This window comes from Haematobia irritans, chromosome 3, assembly GCF_050003625.1.
Source record: "Haematobia irritans isolate KBUSLIRL chromosome 3, ASM5000362v1, whole genome shotgun sequence".
Classification (NCBI taxonomy): Eukaryota; Metazoa; Arthropoda; class Insecta; order Diptera; family Muscidae; genus Haematobia; species Haematobia irritans.
Genome location: NC_134399.1, coordinates 167,234,143 through 167,252,038, shown reverse-complemented (window position 1 = coordinate 167,252,038; position 17,896 = coordinate 167,234,143). Strand labels below are relative to the sequence as shown.

Genomic DNA, 17,896 nt, shown 5'->3' with positions numbered 1-17,896 from the left:
AAAAGTTGCCCACAGGCAACTTTAGGGTCGAAAGGGTTAATACACACCCAAAACACTGATTTCGTATCACACCTTAAAAAGTGATGCAAATTCAGTGCAACGGCTGTTAAAATGGTGGACATCCGTCCTATGACAAGCCCATGTTAAATTCAATTATGCACCACTTCCGGATCCAAAAATTAATTTTTCACCACTTTTTTGGCAATGCTTTTTTTGCTGGGAACCTGCTCCTCGGAGTGATGCCTGGTGAAAAAAATAGTCTGCATAATTTTTAAATACATTAAAAATTTGTCAACCCATTTAGGGCATAATAAAGTCAACACCGCCCGACTGTTGCTTTTTCTTAAGAACAACATATTAATATGTTCTCCAATATTGCTTTGTGTCAATAATACTTTTAGTTATCAGCAAATAAGAAATTAACACGATTTTTGGATACTCATATGTGTTAGAAATTTTATAAATATAAGTATGTTGATATAAATGCGTAGAAGTTAGTTAGATTTTGAAAATCTACTTACCAAAATGTTTATATCAAGAAATGTGTTTGGGCTGTGCATAGTTATTTCAGTGGGGATCATTTTTATTTTGTCAAAGCGGTTCCAGAATGGCGGGCCAGCGTCAAACACGGTGGATACCTCATAGAAAAGGATCAAAAGGTGATTTTGAACTTTGTTTATAAAGTAAAAATATAATTTTAATTTCGTTACATGTTACCGAGGGTGTAGTTTAATTGGTTTGAGGCTTCACATATATGTGCCAGTCGCAATATGCAATTGGTTGAAATTCTATCAAAAGAGAAAAATGATGATCTAATTCAAGTTTTAAAAGCATTTCTGGGTAAGTAGTGGATATGAAAGTAATTTAAAATACCCTTAATTATCACAGCTTGTTTCGGGATTCCAAATTTCAGAAGTATCAACTAACTTGTGGTTGGGTGCCATTGATCAGTTTAGCACCGCAAAAGATTTTAAACGCTCATTCTATTGGCAGTCGGGAAAATCTATGGTTTACCAGAATTGGTCAGTGGAGAATCCTAATAATGCGGCCAGTAATGAGCATTGTTCGCATATTTGGGCAACGAAAGCCAATTTTGAGTGGAATGATAATGTCTGCACAGCAAAGATGGGTTTTATTTGCGAAAGACAAACCTGTATGCCTCCAATTATAAACAATTAAATTTTATTTTAAATAAAAAAGATCTTAATAAATTCATAAATTTTCCATAAACTTAGTTTGTATTGACTACCACTTTGACTACCAAATTGCCCTATATTTTTATGTAACGCAATTTACATTGAAGGTTTATCTTTTTTAAATAAAGTAATTTTAATTAATAAAATAAGTAAATAAAACTCTGTTGAAAAAGTCGGAAAACCCCCAATGAAACGTCCAGGAAATGGTGCCCATAAATGACCAATTAAAAAGAATTAAAATCACAAAAATTTTACATGGTCATAAAGGAAAACTAAGGGCGTTTTCGATTCGCAAAAATATGTTGCATTGGGTTTACATTACTTTTTCCCTCATTGTATTTTCGCCCAAATGATAGTATCATTCCAATGTTATTGTTATTTCATAATATTGTGACAGTGTCCTTCGTATATAGCAATCACTTTGGAGAATGTTGCACCTTTTTTCCCAATCGAAATCACTACAAAATAAATAAATACGGCCGAAAGTACAGTCAGGCCGATTCTTAAGTAAAAACAAGTATATACGGCCGTAAGTTCGGCCAGGCCGAATCTTATGTACCCTCTACCATGGATTGCATAGAAACTTGTACTAAAGATTGTCATCCACAATCGAATTACTTGAGTTGGGGTAACACTTGCCGATGGCAAAGTATCTTAAAACTTCTTAACACCGTGTTCTCAAATGTATGTTAGTTCATAGGGGGAATATATTTAACAAAAACAGGCCGATTAAATACGTAAATAATTCAGTTTGACAAAATTTTCTATGGAAATAAAATGTTGACAAAACTTTTTATAGAAATAAAATTTTGAAAACATTTTCTATAGAAATAAAATTTTGAAAAAACTTTCTATAGAAATAAAATTTTGACAAAATTTTCTATAGAAAAAAAATCTTGACAAAATTTTCTATTTCTTATAGTAATAAAATTTTGACAAAATTTTCTTTAGTAATAAAATTTTGACAAAATTTTCAACAGTAATAAAATTTTGACAAAATTTTCTATAGAAATAAAATTTTGGTAGATTATTTTTGGGGATCGACTATATATAACTATAGACCGATATGGACCAATTTTGGCATGGTTGTTAGCGCAATGTACCAAATTTCACCACGTACCAAATTTCAACCGGGTCGGATGAATTTTGCTCCTCCAATAGCTCCGCAGGTTAAATCTGGGGATCGGTTTAAACGGGGGTTATATATAATTAAGACCGGTATGGGCCAATTTTTGCATGATTGTTAGAGACCATAAACTAACACCACGTACCAAATCTCAACCGGATCGGGTGAATTTTGTTCTTCCAAGGGGTACCGGAGGTCAAATCTGGGGATCGGTTTATATGGAGGCTATATATAATTATGGATCAATGTGAACCAATTTTTGCATGGTTTTTAGTGACCATATACTAACACCATGTACCAAATTTCAGCCAGATCGGATAAAATTTACTTCTCTTAGAGGCACCGCAAGCCAAATCGAGGGATCGGTTTATATGGGGACTATATATAATTATGGACCGATTTTTACATAGTTGTTAGAGACCATATACTTACACCATGTACCAAATTTCAGCCATATCGGATAAAATTTACTTCTCTTAGGGGCTCCGCAAGCTAAATCTGGGGATCGGCTATCGTCTGGGGATCGGTCTACATGGGGGCTATATATAATTATGGACCGATGTGAACCAATTTTTGCATGGTTTTTAGAGACCATATACTAACACCATGTACCAAATTTCAGCCAGATCGGATGAAATTTGCTTCTCTTAGAGGCACCGCAAGCCAAATCGGGGGATCGGTTTATATGGGGACTATATGTAATTATGGACCGATTTTTGCATAGTTGTTAGAAACCATATACTTACACCATGTACCAAATTTCAGCCATATCGGATGAAATTTGCTTCTCTTAGAGGCACCGCAAGCCAAATCCGGGGATCGGTTTATATGGGGACTATATATAATTATGGACCGATCTTTGCATAGTTGTTAGAGACCATATACTTATACCATGTACCAAATTTCAGCCGGATCGGATGAAATTTGCTTCTCTTAGATGCTCCGCAAGCCACATTTGGGGATCGGTTTATATGGGGGCTATATATAATTATGGACCACGCTGGACCAATTTTTGCATGTTTGTTAAAGACCATATACTAGCACGATGTTCTAAATTTCAGCCGGATCGAATAAAATTTGCTTCTCTTAGAGGCACCGCAAGCCAAATCTGGGGATCGGTTTATATGGGGGCTATATATAATTATGGACCGATTTGGACCAATTTGTGCATGGTTGTTACAGACCTTATACTTACGCCGTGTACCAAATTTCCTTTCTTAAAGGCTCCGTAAACCAAATCTGGGGATCGGTTTATATGGGGGCTCTATATAATTATGGACCGATGTGGACCAATTTTTGCATGGTTGTGGGAGACCATATACAAACACCAAATTTCAACATGATCGGATGAATTTGCTCCTCCAAGAGGCTCCGCAAGCCAAATCGGAGCGTCGGTTTATATGGGGGCTATACGTAAAAGTGGTCCGATATGGCCCATTTTCAGTACCGTCCGACCTAGGTTAGGTTAGGTGGCAGCCCGATGTATCAGGCTCACTTAGACTATTCAGTCCATTAGATACCACATTGGTGAACTTTTCTCTTATCACTGAGTGCTGCCCAATTCCATGTTAAGTTCAATGGCAAGGGACCTCCTTTTTATAGCCGAGTCCGAATGGCGTTCCACATTGCAGTGAAACCACTTAGAGAAGCTTTGAAACCCTCAGAAATGTCACCAGCATTACTGAGGTGGGATAATCCACCGCTGTAAAACTTTCGAAGCAGGAATCGAACCCACAACCTTGTGTATGCAAGGCGGGCATGCTCACCATTGCACCACGGTAGCTCCAGTCCGACCTACATCAATAACAACTACTTGTGCCAAGTTTCAAGTCGATAGCTTGTTTCGTTCGGAAGTTAGCGTGATTTCAACAGACGGACGGACGACGGACATGCTTAGATCGACTCAGAATTTCACCACGACCCAGAATATATACTTTATGGGGTCTTAGAGTAATATTTCGATGTATTACAAACGGAATGACAAAGTTAGTATACCCCGCATCCTACACGCTCACAAAAAATCGCTTCTGTAACATATACTCCCAAACATATTTTGCTTCAAGCATATACATTTTTGGGTATTGCCCAAACATTTATATGTTTGATCTCTTCCAATATATAATATGTTTGAAAGCATATTGGTCTAAACAATATATGTTTGGGTAGTCTAAGTTCCAAACACTTTGTATTTTTGCATCCAAATTCAATAATGTTGTCTTCCAATGTTATATAATGTTCATAAACTAGCATAACATGTTTGGGACATATATGTTAATATGTTAGAACATATTATGTTTGGGACATAAAATGTTTGTAAATATAATATGCTTGGATGCAAACCTATATTAATTTAGAAATAGCCTATAAACATATATGTGTTTAGTAGCTTGGAGCGCTATTTAACAGGGAGCGATATTGAATTAAGTTGGTGGTTGTTGCTTGTTATTACAAAATTAACATTTTATTTTTCCTTGGGCAATTGATCAGCTACTTTTTTGATCCTTACAAACTGTGTGGTCCGCTGTTCGAATCCCCGTCCGGCAAAAGGTAAAATTAAAATAAAAAAATTGAATAATTTCTTCTACAATGTTTGTATTACAGAAAAAGGTGCTAAGAACTAAAAAATGTCATGGAAGTGAGAAAGATGTGGGGGAATATACAATTAGGCAGAAACAAAATTTTGAGGATTCAGGTCGAAAACCTATGTTGTTAGCACCTATATTACCTGTTTATTTTCATAATTCATTATGATTGTAAATATATAAATAAATAAATAAAATTTTGAGCACAATATTGTTTGGGAGAATTTTTTAAGCATATAATATTTTTGGGTGCAAAATGCTTCCAAACATATTATATGTTCATAAAATAACATATTGTTTTTTGGAAGACAACATTATTGAATTTGGATGCAAAATGTTTGGAACTTAGACTACCCAAACATATATTGTTTAGACCAATATGCTTTCAAACATATTATATATTGGAAGAGATCAAACATATAAATGTTTGGGCAATACCCAAAAATGTATATGCTTGAAGCAAAATATTTTTGGGAGTATATGTTACAGAAGCGATTTTTTATGAGGGTGTATAAACTTTCATTATTTTAAAGAAATTTGTTCCATATATTGTGTAAATTGCGTGTCCTAAATTTAAGTTTGCATAATCTTTACCACGTAAATATGTTTTATGTGTATAGCAAATTTTAATTAATTGAAAGAAAAAAAATACACATAGAATGAGTGTCATATCATTTTAATTTTAGTCTTTTTACCAACTCCTTGACAAATACAAATGATCCATGAAATAATATCACTAAATCAATTTATTGTAAAATTAATTAAAATGCATTCTCGCATCGTGATTATGATTACCTGGCCAATAATATGCACAAATTGAATTTGACTTTCTATCCAAGTTTATCTTACAATGACCCACGTCAGAGAAAGATCTTAAAATATTTCGAAATTATTTAGATTATGTCAGGCAGATGTCCTTTTGCCACACAAAAATAAATACATTTGTGATAATGCCTGAACAAGCTTTTAATGGATTATTTATATTAAGTGAACATCATGGACAACATTAATAATCCGCATAGCAATTTCCTATGATGATGTTCTATCGAATATCCATCTTCATTTGTATTCACCATAACATTTTGGTGCCCAGGAATTTGGTCCTTGCCAATGCTGATAGGCTCTATTTAATTGAATTCAAGATTACCGTAAAATTATCATATAATCAGTTGTCAATATTATTTAACACACACACACACGCACACGTAGGGACTAATACTCATACATTGACTTACGATTTAGTATTAAACTCCATGCAACATAGTAAAATAGTCTTAGGCAAATCTCTAACCTTATGTTGTAAAATGACACAAATGCATCCTGCTGACATTTTGTCAGGCATGCCTGAAATACCAGATATTGCTTTTCACAAAATTTTTGAAACAGAAATTTACTTTCAATTAGAAAATGTTGTAAAAGTATCGAAGGAGTGTAAAGCCATCTCTCGATATATTCACGTAATCACATTCATTAATATCATTACCGTTGCTATTATTGTTAGTCTGCCACAAAATGTTGTTAAGAAGACTACGTGAGTATAGGTCGATAGGTGAGTCCCAGCATTATTAGGGTGTCCCGTAAATATTAAATACTTTAATATGGTAAAAATATATTTTAAGAAAGACATATCTTTATGATACGGAAATAAAAAAAAATGATCGTTCCCTTCAGGCGACATAGCCTAGTGTCAAAATTATACACAACAAAATCCGTAGTTAAAATTATGCTAAAAGTAACTTATATTTATTTCCAAAAAATTATTATATTTTGTTCTCTTACTTTTAATTTTTTTTAAAGAAATTTTCCATAGTCCAATGAAATTTTCTCAAAATGTGTATGTAATGAACGTGGGTAAAAGATTCAATACAAATTAGTTCAAAGCTAATATATAGTAAAAATTAAATAGTATAAAATCTTTGAGAGTAATTAAAACCGCATTTATGACAAACGGAGGAACGATTGGACATTTATCATTTACGATTTGACGATTAACTCTAAACTATTTTATTTGTTTTTAAAGAATATGTTTTAACGTCAAAAGAAATCTTCCATTTCTAAAATTTCGCTCCATGGAGAAGAAAACTCTTAAAATCCGCAGAAAAAAAATATTGGAAGTTATTCCACAAACATTTCTTCTTAAGGGCATCTCGGGTTTCTAATCGGAAAGAAAATGCAGTTTCTATTTAGACGCCCAAGAAGTAAAATCAGTAGATTGGTCTATATGGGGGCTATAGCAAAACATAGACCAGATTACTCCAATTCCGACACACCTATTTGTGGTCCTAAAATACATCTAAATTTCCAATTCCGAAAATGGTGCCCATCGGTCCAAGCTTTGGTATAGCCCTCATATAGACCGATCTCCCGATTTTACTTCTTGGGCTTCTAGAAACTGTGTTTACTATCCGATTTGCCTGAAATTGGAAATCTATAGGTATTTTGGCACCATAAAGAGGTGTGCCGAAATTGAGAAGTATCGGTCCATGTTTTGGTATAGACCCCATATAGACCGATCTCTCGATTTTGCTTCATGGGCTTCTATAAACTGTATTTATTTCCCGAATTGCCTGAAACTGGAAATCTAGAGGTATTTTGGGACCATAAAGAGGTGTGCCGAAATGGAGGTGTATCGGTCCATTAAAAGACAGTGGTCACTGACACCATGTACCTAATTTCAGCCGGATCGGATGAAATTTACTTCTCTTAGAGGTTCCGCAAGCCAAATCGGGGGATCGGTTTATATGGGGGCTATATATATTTATGGACCGATGTGGACCAATTTTTGCACGGTTGTTAGAGACCATATACCAACACCATGTACCAAATTTCAGCCGGATCGGATGAAATTTACTTCTCTTAGAGGTTCCGCAAGCCAAATCGGGGGATCGGTTTATATGGGGGCTATATATAATTATGGACCGATGTAGACCAATTTGTGCATGGTTGTCCATATACTAACACCATGTACAAAATTGCAGCCGGATCGGATGAAATTTGCTTCTCTTAGAGGATCGGCGAGCCAAATTTGGGTGTCCGTTTATATGGGGGCTATACGTAAAAGTGAACCGATATGGCCCATTTGCAATACCATCCAACCTACATCAATAACAACTACTTATGCCAAGTTGCAAGTCGATAGCTTGTTTCGTTCGGAAGTTAGCGTGATTTCCACAGACGGACGGACGGACGGACATACTCAGATCGACTCAGAATTTCACCACGACGCAGAATATATATACTTTATGGGGTCTTAGAGCAATATTTCGCTGTGTTACAAACGGAATGACAAAGTTGTTGTCATTGTATATACACATTACCGAATTTGATTAATGAGAAATAAAATGGCACAATTTTCAACCGATTTTTTTGAAAGTGTAGAGAATATCTTCAAATTTAGATTTGGTAATAGGTTAGTTTGCATTTTGGACATACCCCAGTGTATGTGAAATTATTTATGATTACTCCCAATTGTGAGTTGCCATGCAAACATATTCACTCTCATCTGCATATACTATATCCGTGTTTGTGAATGTACCAATTCATAACCCCAAATATGCGTTATTACTACGAAAAATTCAAATTTCCTATGCTACTGCATAAGAGTGGCATCAAAGTAAGAACGTATCAAGCAAATATCTACAAATGAATGTACACGAGGATAAAACTTTAATTTGAGCCAATGTACTGTGGAAATTTGCTGCAAGTATTATTTCGCATGGTAATTAGGGGTACAAATCTGAATTAATTCTCAAATTTTATGTCATTTCCGATTTTTTTTCTTTATTTTATTATTAAATAAAATTAAAAAAAATAAAAAATATAACCCTTTACCTTTAGCAGCTTACCTTTATATTTATACTTACCAGTTTTTTTCTTATTAAAAAAAGTGTCATATCCCCATTGGCGTAGCTAGAGTACTCAGAGAAAATTTAGCCGCCCGGTTTTGTTAGTGGAAATTTTTGAGTCCAAATGTGTCAATGCGGTGAGCGCCCCAGAGATATTTATTAGCTTCGTCAAGGCAGTGGAAACGTTTTATAAAATTAATTAATATCTCGCAACCGACTGAAAACAAAACTTTTATAAGAGTGGGAATGCAAAAGAAACTCAGTATATCTTAGAAATATCAATATAATAAGTAAAGTCGAAGGTTGGGCGGGATCAGTTGTACACTGAAAAAAATATTATCGTGAGGCCAAAGATTTCATGTCTTTAAAATATGAATATGTTTTTTGCTTTGCATAGACGCATTTCTCTGATATAAAGTATTTTTTCCTTGTCCCAAAGACGATAAACTTTTCTATAAGGTCGTTCTGTTCTTATAATTATGAATGAAAATTTTGTTTGACTAACGTCAACTTGTCTTTAATAATTCTAAAAAAATCTTAAAAAAGTTCATTACTTTTCTTTAAATTTGTTGCTTTTTGCGTATTGACAACAAAGCAAAAACTCGTTTAAAATAGAAGATGTTTTTCAACAATTTATTTTAAAGACAATTTTTACTTGAAACATAACATAATTTCTACTTGAAGTCGAGTCTGAATTTGAAAATTGAAGTTGTCGTTGACACGTTTTAAAAGTTCTATAATAGCACATGAAGAAAAAACCAATAAATTAAAATTTTTTATCTAGAATCAAGTACGCATAAAATTTAAAAGAGATTTCTGTCTTAAAAGCTTCCTTACTTCAATTCTCCGCTTCTTTGGCTCGAAATCAAGGCCAAAGTCATTAGTGTAGGGAAAAAAATTTTGAAACCGGGAATGCTCTTCTTTCAAATAACCTCAAAGAAAAAAGTCCAACGGTGTCAAATCACATGATCTTGGCGGCCAATTTACATCGCCATTACGTGAGATAACACGGCCATTGAATTTGTTGCGCAAAAGAGCCATTGTTTCGTTAGATGCGTGGCAAGTGGCACCGTCCTGCTGAAACCACATATCGTCCACATCCATATCTTCCAATTCGGGCCATAAAAAGTTCGTTATCATCTCACGATAGCGAACACCATTCACAGTAACTGCCTGACCGGCCTCATTTTGGAAAAAATACAGCCCGATGATGCCGCCAGCCCATAAACCGCACCAAACAGTCACTCTTTGTGGGTGCATTGGTTTTTCGACAATCACTCTTGGATTCTCATTCGCCCAAATGCGGCAATTCTGTTTATTGACGAATCCACTGAGGTGAAAATGTGCCTCATCAATGAAGATGATTTTCTTCGAAAATTTATCGTCTACTGTTGCCATTTCTTGGAACCATTTAACACGTTGTTGGATTGTGTATCTCTCCATGGTTCAAATTGAGTAAGTCTGAAATAGAGAAATGTCAAAAAAAATTCGGAAAAAACTTGGCGTTTAGGTGTGGTTCACATTCAACATCGGCCCTTACAATTTAACCACCCTTTATTATAGGGTATCTATATATAGACAGACTGACTTTGCAAAGTTTTGTTCCCGACCTGTCAATATCACTCTCGTTAAATCGTCTTACAAACGTTCTGTGTCACTAGAGAAACATGAATCAATCAAAGTTTATAAAATGCTATGCATTTCACACAGAACTAATGCATGTATGAATGTAGGTTAGGTTGTATGTATGAATGTACATATGCACAGAGCTTGCTTACATTTATACCTGAGGGTGTATAAGCTTTAATTAATTGTGGAGACTAAAAACACAAGGCATACATATATAGATATAACTAAATTGCATTTTAGCCTTATATGAAGCAGATGCCAATTCGAGATTCGAGAAAGATGCCAAACATGGAAATTTTATTTCTATAGAAAATTTTGTTAAAATTTTATTTCTTTAGAAAATTTTGTCAAAATTTTATTTCGTTCTGTTTTGTTATTGTTGGTTTTGTTCTTTTATCATTGTTGTTGTTTTTTGATTTTGAATAAAAGAAGAGGAAGCACGCTCAAAATAAACGCAGCCAACTGCACTCAAATCGATGATTTGACGGTGGCAAAGGAAAAGAGATATGTTTGTACGAATTTATTTCGGCATAAGCCGGCTATCATGTAAAACCTGTTTTCGGAAGGTTCAAGTGTGGTTCATTGTTGGGTTTAAATTTATTCTGATAATTGGTTGATAGTTTTGCTGCAAGTAGAGGATGCTTATGAGGAATGTGGTAATTCCGAAACGTGCGTCCATCCAACCATCTTGCAGTCTATAGGGCTTTGCGGAATTAAATTTGACAAACATTCTTCTCCTCTGTTGCCCAGCAAAAAAATTTGGAAGTTCTTCCAAAGGCACAACTTTAAAAGCACTTCCGTAAGATGCACTCCCAATGATGTTCTTTATTTTAAATATCTAGGAAGTTATTTTAATTCAATTTTTTATAACTTGGCGTTTTCATTTCTATAGAATTTTTTTTTAAAAATTTTATTTCTAAAGAAAATTTTGTCAAAATTTTATTTTTATAGAAAATTTTGTCAAAATTCTATTTCTTTAGAAAAATTTGTCAACATTTTATTTCTAAAGAAATTTTTTTAAAAATTTTATTTCTATAGAAAATTTTTTAAAAATTTTATTTCTATAGAAAATTTTTTCAAAATTTTATTTCTATAGAAAATTTTGTCAAAATTTTATTTCTATAGAAAATTTTGTCAAAATTGTATTTTTATGAAAAATTTTGTAAAAATTTAATTTCTATGGAAAATTTTGTCAAAATTTTATTTCTATAGAAAATTTTGTCAAAATATTATTTCTATAGAAAATTTTGTCACAATTTTATAGCAAATTTTGCCAAAATTTTATTAAAATTTTATTTTTATAGCAAATTTTGTCAAAATTTTACTTCTATTTATTTCTATATAAAATTTTATTTCTAAAGAAAATTTTGTCAAAATTTTATTACTATAGAACATTTTGTCAAAATTTTATTTGCATAGAAAATTTTGTGAAAATTTTATTTCTATAGAAAATTTTGTCAAAATTTTATTTCCATAGCAAATTTTGTCAAAATTTATTTCTATAGAAAATTTTGTAAAAATTTTATTTCTATAGAAAATGTTGTCAAAATTTTATTTCTATAGAAAATTTTGTCACAATTTTATTTCTATAGAAAATTTTGTCAAAATATTATTTCTATAGAAAATTTTGTCAAAATATTATTTCTATAGAAAATTTTGTCAAAATATTATTTCTATAGAAAATTTTGTCACAATTTTATAGCAAATTTTGCCAAAATTTTATTTCTATACAAAATTTTATTAAAATTTTATTTTTATAGCAAATTTTGTCAAAATTTTACTTCTATTTATTTCTATATAAAATTTTATTTCTAAAGAAAATTGTCAAAATTTTATTACTATAGAACATTTTGTCAAAATTTTATTTGCATAGAAAATTTTGTGAAAATTTTATTTCTATAGAAAATTTTGTCAAAATTTTATTTCCATAGCAAATTTTGTCAAAATTTATTTCTATAGAAAATTTTGTAAAAATTTTATTTCTATAGAAAATGTTGTCAAAATTTTATTTCTATAGAAAATTTTGTCACAATTTTATTTCTATAGAAAATTTTGTCAAAATATTATTTCTATAGAAAATTTTGTCAAAATATTATTTCTATAGAAAATTTTTGGTCGACCTTTTTGTTAGAATTATAAATTAATGGTTCTTCAAGCTCGAGGTCTTTTTAAAATATTTTATTTATTATTCCCAATATTTCGCGATTACGATATTGAATCGATTCCTCAGGGGTCTACAATAGATTTATAGAAATTACATTTCATAAATATCACAGTATTAAACATTTAATAATTTAAATAAGTGTAAATCGTAATTACTTTTAGTTAATAATCTCAAATGGTATTATAGGATAATATAATTATACAAAAATCGGACAGACATATCTTAATCTCGTTTTTCAAGTATCAGGCGAACAGAAAAATTAAAACAGCAACACACTGTTTACAGGCATTTGCTTCGGAAAAGGAAACAACAAATACATGGTAGTGATCATCGTGCAATAGTAAAAACAACTCTGTGCAATACAGACAGCTGACGAGGGTAGTGAATCTACAGTAGCTTTAAGTATTTTGTGTTGTGGATACTATACATGTAAGTCATTGGTTGTGTTGCTGTTTTAATTTTTCTGTTCGCCTGATACTTGAAAAATGAGATTAAGATATGTCTGTCCGATGTTTGTATAATTATTATAAAGGGTGATTCTTTTGAGGTTAGGATTTTCATGCATTAGTATTTGACAGATCACGTGGGATTTCAGACATGGTGTCAAAGAGAAAGATGCTCAGTATGCTTTGACATTTCATCATGAATAGACTTACTAACGAGCCACAACGTCGAATTTTCAGTGAATGGGCCCTAGAAAAGTTGGCAGAAAATCCGCTTTTTTATCGACAAATTTTGTTCAGCGATGAGGCTCATTTCTGGTTGAATGGCTACGTAAATAAGCAAAATTGCCGCATTTGGAGTGAAGAGCAACCAGAAGCCGTTCAAGAACTGCCCATGCATCCCGAAAAATGCACTGTTTGGTGTGGTTTGTACGCTGGTGGAATCATTGGACCGTATTTTTTCAAAGATGCTGTTGGACGCAACGTTACGGTGAATGGCGATCGCTATCATTCGATGCTAACAAACTTTTTGTTGCCAAAAATGGAAGAACTGAACTTGGTTGACATGTGGTTTCAACAAGATGGCGCTACATGCCACACAGCTCGCGATTCTATGGCCATTTTGAGGGAAAACTTCGGAGAACAATTCATCTCAAGAAATGGACCGGTAAGTTGGCCACCAAGATCATGCGATTTGACGCCTTTAGAATATTTTTTGTGGGGCTACGTCAAGTCTAAAGTCTACAGAAATAAGCCAGCAACTATTCCAGCTTTGGAAGACAACATTTCCGAAGAAATTCGGGCTATTCCGGCCGAAATGCTCGAAAAAGTTGCCCAAAATTGGACTTTCCGAATGGACCACCTAAGACGCAGCCGCGGTCAACATTTAAATGAAATTATCTTCAAAAAGTAAATGTCATGGACCAATCTAACGTTTCAAATAAAGAACCGATGAGATTTTGCAAATTTTATGCGTTTTTTTTTTTTTAAAAAGTTATCAAGCTCTTAACAAATCACCCTTTATTATCCTATAATACCATTTGAGATTATTAACTAAAAGTAATTAAGATTTACACTTATTTAAATTATTAAATGTTTAATACTGTGATATTTATGAAATGTAATTTCTATAAATCTATTGTAGACCCCTGAGGAAGCGATTCAATATCGTAATCGCGAAATATTGGGAATAATAAATAAAATATTTTAAAAAGACCTCGAGCTTGAAGAACCATTAATTTATAATTTTATTTCTATAGAAAATTTTGTCAAAATTGTGTTTCTTTAGATAATTTTGTCACAATTTTATTTCTATAGCAAGTTTTGTCAAAATTTTATTTCTATAGAAAATTTTTTTAAAATTTTAGTTCTTTAGAAAATTTTGTCAAAATTTTATTTCTTTAGAAAATTTTGTCAAAATTTTATTTCTTTAGCCAATTTTTTTTTCTATAGAAAATTTTGTCAAAATGTAATTTTTTAGAAATGTTATTTCTAGAAAATTTTGCGAAGTACCTCTTAGTTGGAGTGTAATATTTCGCAAAATGTACCAAAATATAAAAAAGCCTACCAATCTACCAAACAGTAAAAATCTACAATTTTTGGTACACGCACAGAAAAAACATGTTTGGACATGGTTGCCGCATCCATTTAATGCTTATCTAGAGCATATAAATGTCGCAAAAACCATGCATTTTGTCTTTGTTAAAAATTATTTTCGGGCAGAGAAAAAGTTATGCTGGCAATAAGCATTTAAATGGTTATCAAATGCCGCGAAAAGCGAAAAGAATTTTATAAAAATATTGAGTAGGTACACACGGTTTTCATTTTGCGCATCAGTCGCATGTTGATTGTTTCTTGGAATGGACGGAGAATACGGAATCACTGTGTTATGTGTTAATTTATTTATTCAGAAGTGGCACGTGGTTTTATGAGAACACAAAAAAGGAAAGTGAAATTGAAAAATGTACCTGTTTTTTGTTCTGCATTTTTTATGGTATATTTTATTTTTATTTCAAGGTACATGATGTCTGCGTTTGTACATTTGATGGGCTCGACGTAAATATGGAATGATTACTTATTGTCGAAATTGAACCAAAAGAGAGTGTGTAAAATTATGTGAAATTTGTTTGCACGACATTATAAACACTAATAAACAATAAATTAGTTTTTAAATTCAAGTGGTGTCCTTTTTTCGACGACGAAAAAAAAATTTTGCATAAAGATCAAAACATTTTAGTTCGTGATCATGTTCTTTTAAATGGAAAAAAAACATTTTTGATGAATACCATAACATTTTAGATCGTTGTCTTATGATTGACACAAAATTCTTTTTATGAATATAATAACATTTTAGATGAGGACAATTATATTTTTCTTAGAACCATGTTCACTGATCCAACATGGTTGCAGGTGAATATGTTACATGGTCGCCGCAAAAATAGTTCCTATCATATTATTTTGCTCTTCTAATATGATTGTGGCAATCATGTTTTCTGCGTGTAGAATTCCACCAATTGTGGCGGCCGTGACTCGGATCCCAAGATATGATGTGAGTGTTTACCCGTTAATGTGAAGTGTTGATAATGCTGACAGTAGGTTAGGTTAGGTTATGTGGCAGCCCGATGTATCAGGCTCACTTAGACTATTCAGTCCATTGTGATACCACAGTGGTGAACTTCTCTCTTATCACTGAGTGCTGCCCGATTCCATGTTAAGCTCAATGACAAGGAACCTCCTTTTTATAGCCGAGTCCGAACGGCGTTCCACATTCCAGTGAAACCACTTAGAGAAGCTTTGAAACCCTCAGAAATGTCACCAGTATTACTGAGGTGGGATAATCCACCGCTGAAAAACTTTTTGGTGTTCGGTCGTAGCAGGAATCGAACCCACGACCTTGTGTATGCAAGGCGGGCATGCTAACCATTGCACCACGGTGGCTCCCTATGCTGACAGTAGTACGATTTTGATTAGTGGTAATGCAATATTAAAGTCTGAATTCAAGAATCGTAGCATTTAAACTAATCTACGTGAAGGAGTATATTTCATCACATCCATATATACTCGTAAGTCACGCGCTACGACAATGGGTTTTGAAAGGAAACTATTAATTGCGGTGGGTATTTAAGATCCGTCTCGGCCGTAATTATGGCGTTATATACTTGCTATTCGTAGTTTAATTTGTGGAACGAAATTGATAATCTCTGCTCATAATTTCCCACCTTCCTTTTTTTGTGGTGGTTTTAGTGATAATATAATACTTAAATTCACATTGAATAAATGTGAAAGGTTAAAATTTGTTTTAGAACTTTCTCATTTTGGCAAATGAATAAACACAGAAAAAAATTACCGTAGTTAAAGTAACGCTAAATTTAACTTATTTTTATTGTAAAAAAAAATATTTGTTAGTAGTTCAATTTTATTACTTTTTGCGAAATTTTCCACAGCCCAATGAAATTTTCGTTTTTTTAAGTATGTCTCAAATATTTTATGAACTAAACGTGAGTATAAAGTTCGATGACCGTACACATAAGTTCAACATGAACTAAAGCAAATGAAAATTTTCGTACGATTCCCAAAAATAGCAAGGACGAACTACTGTATGATTAAAATTGTCATGATTTGGAGCCAATGATTTTGTTCTTAATTTTTAGTTAATATTTTCTTCTATTATAGGGTTTAATTTCGTGAACTGTAGTTAAAAAGAACAACAAGGCATTAAATTTTTTTGATTTTAACAACGCTTTGGGGAAATGTAAAAATGTGTAGCAAAATTTAGTTCAAATTTCGTACGTGTTAGTTCATTCTTCCTATAAAACAGTTTACTTTTTGTTTTCGGTGTACAAACAAAATTTTAGCTAATCAGAAACCTAAATCCTCATCATGTTATCGCTTGTTCGTTTTGGAGTGACATAATCAAACGGTGACAAGTGACAAACGCTGAACTTCCCTGCAAGTGACATGAAATCTGTGATAGTGAATTCGGCAAAATGTGTTGGTAATTGTGTTGAAATTAGCATAGGACATCAAAGGGGTGTGTCTCTCGAGATTAGCATTATGTAATAAGCTGAATAATTGCACGTACTATGAGCATAAATTACTAAAATATTTTATATATAGCGACTCTGCCATACTATCACAGGAAATTTTGAAACATATAAGAGAATGTATTGAATATGAAACCAATTTTAGGGCCTTTTGAATTTATGTTGACAATACTCGTAGCTTTTATTATTAAATTTAAATTAATTTCGACATTTCGTCCTTGTGTTTATTGGTAATCTTTGTTGGACCTTTGATACACAGCCAAAACTTTCATTCGATTTTCGGTATATTTTTCCATAAAGGGATATACTTATAACAAGTAAGGAAAGTCTAAAGTCGGGCGGGGCCGACTATATTATACCCTGCACCACTCTGTACACTGAAAAAAATATTGTCGTGAGGTCAAAGATTTCATGTCTTTAAAATACGAATACAAATTTTGCTTGGCATAGAAGACGCATTTTTCTAAAATAAAGTTATTTTCCTTGTCCAAAAGTCGATAAACTTTTCAATGAAGTCGTATTGTCCTTATAATTAAGTGATTTGACTTAAAAATGGGTATCTTAACATGAAAGAAAAAATTTATAGGCTAAGGTCAACTTGACTTTAATAATTCAGAAAAATTCTTTAAATTTAATGAAATTGTCTTTAAATTTGTTGTCTTTTTGCATCTTGACTACAAAGCAAAAAATCGTTCAAATATAGGACATGTTTTTCAAAACTTTATTTTAAAGAAGTTTTTTACTTCAAACATAGCATAATTTCTACTGGAAGTCGAGTCCTAATTTGGAAAATAAAGTTGCCGTTAACTCCTTTTTAAAGGACTTTGATAGCATATGAAGAAAAAAAGCTGAGAAAGCGAAAAATTAA

At 32.5% G+C, this 17,896-nt stretch overlaps 1 protein-coding gene across 1 annotated transcript in view; it reads left to right on the top strand.

The window, feature by feature from the left end:
- The first annotated feature begins 770 nt into the window (after positions 1–770).
- Positions 771–17,896, top strand: part of LOC142231275 (lectin subunit alpha-like) — a 65,673-nt gene continuing 48,547 nt past the window's right edge. The window contains exons 1-2 of the mRNA XM_075301890.1: positions 771–840; positions 914–1,153. Of these exons, the coding sequence (XP_075158005.1) occupies positions 771–840; positions 914–1,153 (310 nt within the window). The remainder of the gene's footprint in view (positions 841–913; positions 1,154–17,896) is intronic.